Source organism: Podarcis cretensis (genome assembly GCF_951804945.1).
Source record: "Podarcis cretensis genome assembly, chromosome: 18".
Lineage (NCBI taxonomy): Eukaryota > Metazoa > Chordata > Lepidosauria > Squamata > Lacertidae > Podarcis > Podarcis cretensis.
In genome coordinates this window covers 3,485,667-3,498,839 of record NC_137188.1, presented here as the reverse complement: position 1 = coordinate 3,498,839, position 13,173 = coordinate 3,485,667, and the positions used below count along the sequence as shown (strand labels likewise).

At 48.4% G+C, this 13,173-nt stretch overlaps 1 protein-coding gene across 1 annotated transcript; it reads left to right on the top strand.

Annotated features, from left to right (window-relative positions):
- The first annotated feature begins 78 nt into the window (after window positions 1-78).
- On the top strand, window positions 79-11,377 carry OAZ1 (ornithine decarboxylase antizyme 1). Its single transcript, XM_079960985.1, is given in 6 exon segments — window positions 79-336; window positions 9,238-9,295; window positions 9,297-9,383; window positions 9,574-9,746; window positions 10,624-10,709; window positions 10,845-11,377. Coding segments are annotated over 6 exon segments (660 nt in total). The 5' UTR covers window positions 79-211; the 3' UTR covers window positions 10,976-11,377.
- The last annotated feature ends 1,796 nt before the right edge of the window (window positions 11,378-13,173 follow it).

Genomic DNA, 13,173 nt, shown 5'->3' with positions numbered 1-13,173 from the left:
GTGGGCGTGGCCGTAAGGCTCCCGGGCTCCGCCCACCACTACATAAAGGCGGCTGTCGAAACGTTCCGGTCCGCCATTTTGTGCAGCCGAAGGGAGAAGAAGGAAGGGAAGCAGCTGCCGCGAGGGGGAGCCGAGAAGGAGGAGGAGGAGGAGGAGGAGGCGGCGGGGGGAAAGACCCGACCGGGGGTTCGGCGACCAGGGGGCGGCCCGGATGGTGAAATCCTCCCTGCAGCGGATCCTCAACAGTCACTGCTTCGCCCGCGAGAAGGAAGGAAATAAAAAGACCCACGTCCCCGCCGACATGCCCGCCCTGCCCGCCAGCGCCGCTTTGAGGAGGTGAGGAGGCGGAGGAAAAGGGAAAGGAACCGGGAGGGGAACCCCAACCCCCCCCTCCCACCCAGCAGGCGCCTCGCTTCGCCTGACGGGCCGCGGCCTAGTCGCGCAGGCCACGCCCTATAAGCCACGCCCCTCGGCACGAAGGGCCCGAGAAGGGCGGGGCTTGCTTTGGCCACGCCCCTCCCTTTTTCTCCCTGTCCCTCTTGTCCCCCACTAGCACCTCATACGTATGTGTGAATGTACACGTTTGTGTGTCTAGGGAGAGGATAGAGAACGCCCTCCCACCAGATGTCAAAGAGAACAACAACTACCAGACTTTTAGAAGACATCTGAAGGCAGCCCTGTTCAGGGAAGCTTTTAATGTTTGATGTATCACAGTATTTTAATATTCTTTTGGAAGCCGCCCAGAGTGGCTGGGGAGGCCCAGCCAGATGGGCGGGGTATAAATAATAAATTATTATTATTATTATTAAGTAGGACATGTAGGGGAACTAGAGATGAAACTATACTTTGAAAAAGGGAGGGGGCTCTAGAGCTTTAAAAAAAAATAAGAAAGGGGGGAAGATATTCAAGTATTTTTGAACAAGGGAGGGGCTGTAAATGTAAAAGTATTTCAAAAAGGAAGGAAAACCCGTGTTTTCCCCTCCTTTTTTCTTCGCGCCCCCTCCCCAGCATTTTTAAAGAAATATTTTTTTGGGGGGGGGCTTTATCTGGCGTAGGGATGGAGGGGAGGGGAACTACAGAGAAAAATTTGTTTAACGAGGGGATGATACTAAAGGTTTAAAACGCAGAGAGGGCTAGAGATTTTTTTTAAATGGGAGGGGAATTAGAGATGACCAAGCCATTTTGAATAGAGAACAAGAGATGTTTTTAAAAGCGATGTGATTTAGTAAGGGAGCAAGAGTTTTAAAAACTAGGAGCAAGCTAAAGATATATAAAATGCCCTGAACATAATTTAGCTGTAAGGCAGCATTTGTGTTTGTTTAGGGACATATTTAGGTTTCAGCTTCTGCCTGGTTAGGTTCTGTGCATACAGATAGAGCGTGTGGGTGATCTTTTCCCTAACACCTCTCAAAGTTCTCTATTCAGTAGGGCCTTGCGGTTTGCCTATGTGCCTCATAGCTAAATTATGTTCAGAGTTAGGGTGGAGGGAGAAAAGTGCTAGGTATAAGTCCGGGGTTCTTGGAAAAAAAAATAATTGTGCATGGTGGTGAAGTGTCTTTTCGGTGCCTTACACCAGTGTTTCCCAACCTTGGGCCTCCAGCTGTTTTTGGACTACAACTCCCATCATCCCTAGCTAGCAAGACCAGTGGTCAGGGATGATGGGAATTGTAGTTCAAAAACAGCTGGAGGCCCAAGGTTGGGAAACACTGCCTTACACTGCCAACTATACCTCATTGACAACCACTACTCAGATACTGAGTGTGGGGAGAGAGGAGAATTGAGTGTCACCTTTGTTCATTACAGAACTCTAAATTCTGTATCCATAGGGACGAAGGGCAGAGTGAGGCCCACTTCTGTTAATTAAGAAACAAAACAAAATGTTGCTCTTTCACACACAACCCAACACACACTTATAGCACCAACGTTTAGGAAGAAAGGGGCCAATTTTAAAGGGGGAAGGGGAAGAGTGTGAGCCTCATCCTTGTTCTTTTGGGAAGTTCAAGTTTGTCCTTCCACTTTCTGCTGCCCGTACACCTACTTGGCAGCCAACACTTAGAGAAAAGTTCCTACCTGTATGTTTGCAGGGAATGAGACTTTATTTGATCACGCGGGACAAAATAAAATTTTATCAAACACGTGCCTTTGTGTAAAATGACAATTGGCCACCAGGCACTGAACACTCCACAAAGGAGGAGGTACTATTTTAAATACCGTATTTTTCGTCCTATAGGACGCACCTCGGTTTTTTTTGGGGGGGGAATGAATTAAAAAAAATTATTTCCCCCCCCCCCAGCCGCGGCTGCCGCCCCAAGCCTTGCGCACACCTGCCCGAAGCACAGGGCACCCTCTGGAGGGCTCCGCATGCTTCGGGCTGCAGGCTGTCGCCCCAAGCCCCGCGCGCCCGGCGGGACCTCCCACCAGGCGCGCAAGGCTTGCGGACACTCGCCCGAAGCACGGGGAGCCCTCCGGAGGGCTCTCCGTGCTTCGGGCGACAGGCTGCCGCCCCAAGCCTCGCGCGCTCGGCGGGACCTCCCACCGGGCACACAAGGCTTGCGGACACTCGCCGGGGCTGCAGGCTGCTGCCCGCAAGCCTTGTGAGCCCGCGGGAACTCCCACCGGGCTTGCAAGGCTTGTGGATAGCTTCCTGAAGCCTGGAGAGCGAGATGGGTCGGTGCGCACCGATGCCTCTCGCTCTCCAGGCTTCAGCGAAAGCCTGCATTCGCCCCATAGGACACACACACATTTCCCCTTCATTTTCGGAGGGGAAAAAGTGCGTCCTATGGGGCGAAAAATACAGTATGTATGTGCTGGGGGTGAGGATGAGGGAAAATAAGGTGCACTTTTATATTCTATAGTGAGAAACTCTTCCCTCTCGTCCTTCATTTGGTACTCACCCCCCAGAGAAGAAGTCTCTTCCTAAATAGTATGAAGGGACAGATGAAGCAAAACCCATATCTGATCATTGTGGGGAAGGATATGGGGTCTTCCCTCTCCACTCTGCCTGCCCCAGAGTGAGGCAGAAGCATCTGCTCCCTAGGAAAGAATGAGGTTCTGCTCTCATTTGTTGCAGACGAGGTCATTGGTTACATGAGAGACCTTCCCTTGATCCAGACAAAAAACAAATCCTCTTTTTATCATTAGGGGAAAGGCTTCATCCCTCCCTTGAGACGCAAGACATATTTGGACACCTTACTCAGTATAAGTTTCAGGCAAATGAGTGTCATCATAAAGGAGAAATGGGCACCAACATCCATTCTTCCCTATCAAAACCTTGGGAGCCTTTTGTGAAAAACAGTTAATGTGCAGGGATACATAAAAGTGGAGCACCTGCCTAATCCTTGTGGAGAGATATTTACGACCCCTTTGTCAATCACAGGGAAAGCAGCGGTTTTACCTTTATTTAGGGAAATCTACATTAATGAAACACACAGAATTGCAGAGTTGGAAGGGACCCCTGAGGGTCATCCAATCCAACCCCCTGCAGTGCAGGAATCTTCTGCCTAATGTGGGGCTCAAACCCACCACCCTGAGATTAAAGAATCTTGTGCTGTAGCAACTTGAGCTTTCACACATATACCCATCTGATTTTTCTTTTTTGTAGAATATCCTATGTATTCATACAGCAAAGGCAAATCTTCAGCAGTGCAAATTTTCTCACTGATGCGCATTGTTAAAATAACCACATTTAAACAATTCTTCCAAGTGGATATGTATAACACTAGGCTCCCAAGTAGAGGGAAGCCCCATTCGATACATAGAGAGTGTGTGTAAAAAGAAAACAGTGTCTTTACTACATAATCTAAATCAGATTTCACCAACCTTAGGTAAAGGTAAAGGTACCCCTGCCCGTACGGGCCAGTCTTGACAGACTCTGGGGTTGCGCACCCATCTCGCTTAAGAGGCCGGGGGCCAGCGCTGTCTGGAGACTCTTCCGGGTCACGTGGCCAGCGTGACACCGCTGCTCTGGCGAGCCAGAGCCGCAAACGGAAACGCCGTTTACCTTCCCGCTGGTAAGCGGTCCCTATTTATCTACTTGCACCCGGAGGTGCTTTCGAACTGCTAGGTTGGCAGGCGCTGGGACCGAGCAGCGGGAGCGCACCCCGCCGCAGGGATTCGAACCGCTGACCTTTCGATCGGCAAGTCCTAGGCGCTGAGGCTTTAACCCACAGCGCCACCTGCGTCCTTTCACCAACCTAGTACCCTCCAAATCTTTTGGGCTGCAATGACCAGTGGCAGTCCTGGCTGGCGCTTATGGGAGATGGAAGTTCAAAACCTGTGGAGGGCACCAGGTTTAGTAAAAACCACCTCTAGATTTCCCATGTCACTGAATTCAGAAATGGGACCACCTTTTAGAAAAGGGGTGGGGGCTTTAAACAATATTTGAGGTGGGGACAAATTCACAAGGCAAGCACTTAATTCACTCTTGCCAGCAGTAGGGCTTAATAATGCCTTTTCCTCCACTTTTGATCATGTTAGAAGAAGCACCTCAAACTGAGCATTATTGAGATGTAACTGTCTGCCTCTGGGAGAGTGGGGAGTTTCCTAGCTGTTGTCCTCTGGGTGTGGCTTGCCCTGAACTTCCTTTCTTAGTGCCATTGGAGCTGACATGGGGCCCTGGCCCAACTGCACCTTCCCAGAACAGGCAGAGGACCCACTTCCCCTTCCCCCAAACCCCTCGCCTTGTTTGCTAAAATCTGCAGGTGCACACTTTATTGGCGTTACCTAGGAAGGGATGTTCCTTCAAGAATGAGAAATGGGGGTGGAAGTGTCGGGTGCAAGAGAATGCTGGAGACATCTTGGGTGGCACTTGCATCCCTTTAACCCTCTAATAGCCCTTCCTCACTTGCCTTGCCATTCTTCATGAGCTCAGAAAATACGGTTGTAGCACCTGCCAGAACCATTGCAAAGAAGCTTCTCTGTAGTCACCCATGCCTCAGCTCCCTTTTCTCAAACTCATTGCAAAAGTAGCAGCTGATCCAAGAATGGTTTTTTTTAAAAAAGAAAATAAATCTGTTTCTCTGAGAAAGACATCTTGTTTTGACCAAGCCAGGGGTGGGAAATTGGATCTCTGACCCGCTGTAAGCAAGGTCCGGGCTTTTTCTTACATGTAATACTTTACACTGTGGCCTGTTCCCCACATAATTACCGTATTTTTCGCTCTATAACACGCACCTGACCATAACATGCACATCATTTTTAGAGGAGGAAAACAAGGGAAAAAACATTCTGAATGAAACAGTGGATGTATCATTTTTGGGCTTCATGCTGTGGCCACAGACATGTGATCTGATGGTGAATTTGGGGTGACCCAATGCAAAAATCCTGAGAATTCCTGTGGATCCATGCTTTGTAACCACGTTTTTGCACCATTGCAGCCCCAGGCAACAGTGGGTGCGTGATTTTTTTGGTGCAGGCTGTAGCCATGGACATGCTATGTGATCTGATGGTGAATTTGGGGTGACCCAGTGCAAAGATCCTGAGAATCCCTTTGGATCCATGCTTTGTAACCACATTTTTGCACCATTGCAGCCCCAGGCAACAGTGGGTGCGTGATTTTTTTGGTGCAGGCTGTAGCCATGCAAAGATCCTGAGGATCCATGTGGATCTATGCTTTGTAACCACATTTTAAGTGGGGAGCGAAGGAAAAACAAATAAGGGACATGAGAGGGGTGTGCAGAGAAGCAGCTGGCTAAGAATGCAGGAGAGGGATTTAACGGGAGGGAGGAAAGAAAGGCAAAAGTTTCCCCCCACCCAAGCCAGCCATCTCTCTCTCTCTCTCTCTCTCTCTCTCTCTCTCTCTCTCCCTCTCCCTCTCCCTCTCCCTCCCTCCCCCCCTCTCTCTCTCTCCCTCCCCCTCCCCCCCTCACTTCCCCCCTCTCTCTCCCTCTCCCCCAGCAGCACCCGAGCACAGAGAGGAATTCCCCTCTGCTTGCCTGGAGGGGAGGGGCTTTCCCTGCTCTTTGTTCCGTTTCAGCAAACACAGCAACGAAACAGAGGAGGGTGAGCAGTAAGACCCTGAGGCAGAATGCAGGAAAGCAGCCACTTCCTCTTTTCAGTTTTCCCTTCTCCGTGATTTGATTTTTGCCTGATTTTTCGGCTCCAGGGACCACACATTCACTCTATAACACGCACAGACATTTCCCCTTCCTTTTTAGGAGAAAAAATCTGCGTGTTATAGAGGGAAAAATACGGTAAGAGGTGCAGGCCATATTCCTTTCCCTCTCAGGGATTTTGATCTCTGAAGCATAGTGTACAAGGCATATACAGTAGTACCTCTGGTTACGTATCCTTCAGGATACACATATGGCAAACCTGGAAGTATTTTTCTGGGTTTCACCGCATGCGCAGAAGTGCTCTGCCGTGCCATGCGCATGCACAGAACAGGCGTCTCTGGTTGCGAAAACCTCTGGATCCAACTAGAGCTCCAGAATGGATCTTGCCCGCAACCGGAGGTACCACTGTAACTGAATGCTGTGGCAATGGTTGCCTTCAAGTTCTTCCTGACACTGTTTAGACTAACCTGCCCCCAGCATGGTGTCTTCCTCGTCCTTAATCATTGGACAGGCTGGGTTAAGTATGCAGTAGCACTTGGTAGTGTAAACTCGGATCATCCCCAGCTTGGGATGTTGGTGGGGTGAGCAGCCTGGGTCAGCTCTTCTCCCAGAGATTGAGTTTGTCCCTTGATGTGCTCTAGGTGTTGATCAGCAAGGTTTGGATAGAGCAGGGTCGTCATAGAAGGGACGCCTTGGGTCATTTAGTCCGCCCCACTGCAGTACGGGAACGAATTCCCTCCTGTCGACTATCCTTCGGGGGTGGGGCCTGAATCAGACCACTATTTCTCAGAACAGCCCTGGTGGCACACTCAATATGAGTGGGGTACCTAGGCGTTGTGAGAAAATCAGTACCAGCCCTGTGTTCCCTGTGGTGCTGTTGAAATGACCTCGGAACACAATGCAGGGGGGTTTGAGTTAAAGGCAAATGCTTTTGCAGGTAGTTGATGCTGGAACTGGGTTGAATCCAGTCCTGAATAGTCTCCCTTCTTGCTTTGAATCCTCTCGGTTCAACAGTGGGTGTTGAATTTACAAAGCAAGAGTGCATAATTTGGGTCCGCAGACAGGTGAGGCACAGCCAACCTATGTTTCAAGTGATTCTCCTATTCAAGAGCACCCAAGACATCCATGCTTGCTCAGATCCAGGCCCGCAGGAGCCTGCCTTAGTTAGGTGATCCATGGGGAACTGGCGATTGGTCCCCCACCAGTGGATTGCAGTCTTGGTTACACTGAATAGAAACAGTTGTCTTTAGATAAGCAGCTTGGGCTTCCTGCGTAACAGGGCCGCTTCCTTGGCGGACTGCAAGGATAGAGGGGTGTTGAACCCTGGGCGTAATGGCTGCTTAAGGAGAGAGCTGAGTTCATGATGGAAAACATAAAGGGTGGTAGATCGTGAACACTAGAATGGACCTTTTTTCTGTGGTGACTCCCCGTTTCTGGAATGCTCTCCCCAGAGAAGTTCTCTTGGCGCAATCCTTTATCTTTAGGCACCAGGTAAAAACTGTCCTCTGTAACCAGGCCTTTAACTATCTGTGGCCTTTTAGAAGTGGGTGGGGTGTTTTTAATGTATTGCAGAGTTGGAAGGGATCCCCAAGGGTCATCTAGCCCAACCCCCGGCAATGCAGGAATCTCAGCTAAAGCACTCATGACAGATGGGCATCCAACCTCTGCTTAAAAACCTCTAAGGAAGGAGATTTGATTTTAATGTACCTATGTGGCGTTTATTCTTTGTCCGTTTGGTTGTATGCCGTTTTGGGTTGCCCTGAACAAGATAAAGCAACTGCCAAATTTAATAAAAAATAAATAAAACAAGCCCTGTGGTTTCCTGCCTGGAACCATTCTCCCACTCATCCAAACTGAAACAGCACAGAGCATTGTAAGACGATGGAGTTAGTAACTGGATGTTGGGCCTATGGCATCAAACCAGAAATTACAATAGCAAATGTACATGGAAAAGGCGCCCTTAATGAGTAGATACTGCCTGTCAGAAGACCTTAAAAGAAGTCACAAACCATTGTAACCCGGAGCAGCATTTTTCTGCGCCTCAGATGACTCAGTCATCCCCCCCCCCTCCACATTTGAGCAACCTTGAGCCCAGCTTGTGTGGCTGAAGGGGGAATAAAATAAATCGGATTGTTGTGCAATCCTTTGAGCAAAGCACTGCATATCGCGTTAAGGGATTAGTGGGGCGGTTGTTTCTTTTTTGGCTGTTCAAAATGGTGGATGACAGGGCTTCCTCTCCCCCCCCCCCTTGTTTATACTGTTTTGCAAATGGCTGCTGGCAGGATGGTTGTGAGAATTTCCCCGAGGGGAACCTTGATCTGCTTCATCTGCTGAGGTGACGCATCCAGTGAGAGCCTGCAGGGTAAAGGATGGTGCAGAGGGAGGGGCTAAGTGGGACAGCGATTATCATCACCCGCTGTTGATGTTAAAAAGGAGACGGAGCCCATTCAATTCAGCTGGCTTGCTGTTGACATAGCACTGTACGTGAATGTTGCGCGGCTAGCTTTCTTCAGCTGTGCGGGACATTTAAATGGCAGCTTAGAAATTCAGAAATAGTGGTTGGTATTTTGCAGCTGCAAGTTCCGTTCTTAACATGTGGATGCATGCCCCTTTATTTTTCTGTTTTTAAATGGCAGTTCTCCAATTTAGCTTGCTGGCTTGCTGCTCCCAGTATTAAATTCCCAGTAGAAAGAAGCAAAACATATTATGGATTATTGAAGTTATATGTATTTTATTGCAACCAGTAAAGGGGAAAGGAAAGGGCTTCCAGTTCTGTAGAATGTGAGTGCGGCAAGAGGCTAATAGGGAATGAACATGTTTGTGGGCTGATGGGGCAATAGAGTGCTAGTTAAACAACTAGAATGGGAGCCTTTTAGTCCTCTCCCCAGCCCCCGCCTGCTAACTCCCGTTAACTCTGAAAACTTAAGCAACTCCCCAGAGAATAGCAGATAACAAAACAGCAGGCTTGAATATCAGTGGAGTGCATCCAGATTGTTTTGTGTGTGAGCATTCAACAGACACAAGTGTGACATTTGCGTAATTCTTGCGGAGTTGGAAGCAATTTGTGGGGGGGGGGGTGTTAATTTTTGGGAGGCTTGTTCAAACTTGGAGCTTGTCCATAAGAAATTCTGATGTCCTCCCTAGGTGTGCAACCCTGACCACTTTCCCCCTCTCTTTTTCTCAGTTCCAGAGTGTCCTTCAGTTGCTGTAGTAACCTGGGTCCGGGGCCTCGGTGGTGCTCCTGATGCCCCTCACCCACCCCTGAAGATCCCAGGTGGGCGAGGGAATTGTCAGAGGGATCACAATCTTTCAGCTAACTTATTTTATTCCGTAAGTATGCCTGTACTCTGCACGTGGGGTTAATCTCTGAATATTTTAAGGGTTTTAGAGATTAGGCTGAGATGTGTCCTTTAACTTCAGCGGGTTTACTCTGAGTGGGACTCACAGTAGATTCAGCCTAACGCTTTCCCCACAGCCATAAGCAGATTAAAAAAAACAAACACCTTTCTGTTTCCTTTAGGATAATCGGCTGAATGTAACAGAAGAGATAACATCCAATAACAGGACGAGAATCCTGAATGTCCAGTCCAGGCTTACGGATGCCAAACACATCAGCTGGAAAGCTGTGTTGAACAATAACAACTTGTACATCGAAATTCCCAATGGCGCTCTGCCTGAAGGGAGCAAGGACAGGTAAAGGGCGGAAGGAGTTCAGGTGTGCCTCGGTTGTTGTCATGGTTGGAGTGGGGTGAGGGAGGCTGCCAGCAAATTTATAGCTCTGGTCAAGTCTCGTTCTTGAATCTGTGGCTTTTACAGAACTGCCCTCGGGGTCTATCCTTGATACACCTCTTGGTGTTGTGTTGTGTTGTGTTGTGTTGTGTTGTGCGGTGTGCTTTACACACTGATTAGGCAGGTTCACAGCGGATGAGTGGTCTATCTGCTGACAATTGGCTGCTATGGCTAAGTGGACCCTCTGTGTTTGCAGACTCTGTGCTGCTGCAGGCAAGAGTTTTATGTTTTTCAGACTGTGCTGATGGGCTTCCCAGAGGCATCTAATTGGCCACTGGGGATCAGATGGTGCTGGTGGCGCAACAGGGATAGGCTGAGGCTGTTCAAATACTAGGTGCCCCCCCTTCCCTTTACAGGAGAATGGAGGAATTTCTCCTCGTTAAATGGGTCCTGGGGAAACTGTGCTATTCTACTTTTGTACCTATTAAGTATGTGCATGTTTCCGGCTTTTCCACAGAGGTGGTGTGGGGCTTCAAAAAAGAGAGGCCTGTGTTTAACGGGAAAGGAATGCAGTCCAGGTTCTTCTAAGTTCCCACATGTGCATCTTAATTCCTAAAACCAGTTCTTGACAGTAGCATTGCGGGGCAGAGGCCATCCTGGGCAATTTCCGTTCAGCCCCAGGAGATTATTAAGCTATAAATGGCAGCTGCTGGCTCCTTAAGGAGCTTCTGCTGCTTTTCCTCTGCCCAAATCAAAACCACAGTTGCATAAAATACTTCTTGAGCAGGGAAGTGGAAAACAGAGTTTTCACTTGCTTCCTGTTCTTTCCCCCCACCTCCAGTTTTGCAGTTCTTCTTGAGTTTGCTGAAGAACAGCTTCAAGTGGACCATGTCTTCATTTGCTTCCACAAGAATAGAGATGACAGAGGTAAGAGTTGGTGGCTGGGTGTGCGTGCGAGGAACCCGTGTCACCTCCCCGGTGGCATGGGTGGGAGATGGGGGGCAAATGGGGTGTTTGATTTCGTCTGGGGAACTCACCCTACATCTCTTCTCTCCCCGGCAGCCTCGCTGCTCCGTACTTTCAGCTTCTTGGGCTTTGAGATTGTGAGACCCGGGCATGCCCTTGTCCCCAAGAGACCCGATGCTTGCTTCATGGCGTACACCTTCGAACGAGACTCTTCCGAAGAAGACTAGATTGCAGTGTTTGCCTTGTTAGAGCTTTTCTCTCTCTTGTTTTCTCTTTGTCAAAGATGAATCTGTAGAAATTTTGTCAACATCTTTAAATGACGCGTAGCGCACAAGCGCCGGAAAAAAAGAAAGAAAGAAAGAACGATGACTTGTTCCTTTGTACGAATTATTTGTGACAGGCTGCTCTGGTGGTGGTGGTGTGGGGGAAAAGATGTTGAAAATTTCCACCTTTTTGTCATCTGTTTTTTTCCTCTCTCCTGGATTTGTCCGCATGTTGTGATTGTGCAAAGAAAAAAAATAAATGCTCACTCCAAATTAGCAGTATATTTCTTGGAAGTTTAATATTGTGTGTTTGTGATACTGAAGTATTTGCTTTTAATTCTAAATAAAAGTTTATATTTTACTTTATTGCTAGTTTTAATGTTTAATAACAGTTGGTATGTTCGGCTAGGAAGGGGTTTTTTAGCCTGGACTTGGAGAGCAGTAGTGAGGCATGTTGGGTTCTCGGATCCTCTCATTCCTAGCTATTGTGGTGGAGGCAGATGGCAGTTGTAGATCAGCAACATCGAGAAAAGCGGTGGGTGTTCCCTAGCTTTGCTGACGAGAACATGACATTGGTCCTACTGTGAAGGTTCAGTTTCTTCAGGGAATAGTTTTTCACTCAAATCAGGGTCCTTTCAAGCAACACAGTTGCATATTCCACAACATCACCTGGCCTTATTGGGGGTCGTCCTCTCAGTAACGTAATTTGGTGCCGATTCTGAGGCTTGCCATGGGTTGTGGCTCATTTGTGTTATTGTCAGTATTGCTTCGAGAGAGATGGGATTCTAGGGTGCTGAGTGAGCGCCTCAAGATTACTTTCCTGTGTCCTGCAGGCAGGGACTTGGCTGTTTCCTTTTTTACAGGTGCCTAGTAGGGCTGGGCGGTAGCTGGTTTTCAACATCACCAGCTAAACATCGCGATAATGTATCACACCGATTGAGAAGGATGGAGCTATGTAGTCACTAGCTGGCTTCATGGGTTTCCCCACATTCTGATTTTTGCATAGCACACACAGACACCATGATTTGCAGTATATTGCCAGGTCAAAAATTATGAAACCAATAGCGTGATAGGAACTTATACCATCCAAAGCAGGTTTTATCAAGATACCGCCCAGCCCTAGTGCCTGGTAACCTCAAATTGGGACTGGTGTTTGAGTTGTTGCAGCAGTCCAGAGAAGCAGCTGTAGGGAATGTGCATGTCTCTGCATTCTCATTTCTCTACCATGTCTCCTCACCTCGGTTGAGCTGGTTGCTATGAGAAGTCCCAACCCCTGGCTTCTCAACTCCGTTCCTTTAATCCTAGGTAGCGGCTGGTTTTATACCCTGTAATGCAGCCCCTTGCCAGAGTCTTTGTTAAAAAACCCCCATCCTGTGTTCCCATCTCAAGACAGTCTACTTTTGCCAGTTACACTGCAGCAAACCATGGATCCACCTAGCTGAGCATTGTCTACACAGACAAATTGGACGCCAAGGCAAAATGCTTGCCACTGTGGTCTTTACCTAAGGGTCACGTACGTACACTGCTCACAAGATAAGCATTGAAGCGACTTTGTAGCATAAGTAAGTAAACAGAATTGTAGAGTTGGGACACTGCAGTTGTCCCATAAGATGATCAAACCTGCAAGCTTGGCATTATCGGCACCACAACTAAACTTAGGATAGGTCCACCCCAACCTGCTGGAAACCTTAAGGCAGGTGCAAAAAAATAACAGGTGGAGAAACTTTTTCAACCTTAGAGCTACCTTTTAGGGAATTGCTGACAGTGGTGAGTGGGGCCAAAAATTAAAAGGTTATCTGACCAGCAGGATAACTCTATTCTGTACCGCAGGGGTCAGCAAACTTTTTCAGCAGGGAGCTGGTCCACTGTCCCTCAGGCCTTGTAGGGGGGCCGGACTATATTTTTTTTTGGGGGGGGGGATTAATTCCTATGCCCCACAAATAACCCAAGAGATGCATTTTAAATAAAAAGCACACGATCTACTCATATAAAAACACCAGGCAGGCCCCACAAATAACCCAGAGATGCATTTTGAATAAAAGAGCACATTCTACTCGTGTAAAAAAACTGATTCCTGGACCGTTTGAAGGCGATTGGGCCGGATTCGGCCCCCGGGCCTTAGTTTGCCTACCCATGCTAGTCTACTGAGCCTACCCAGACCA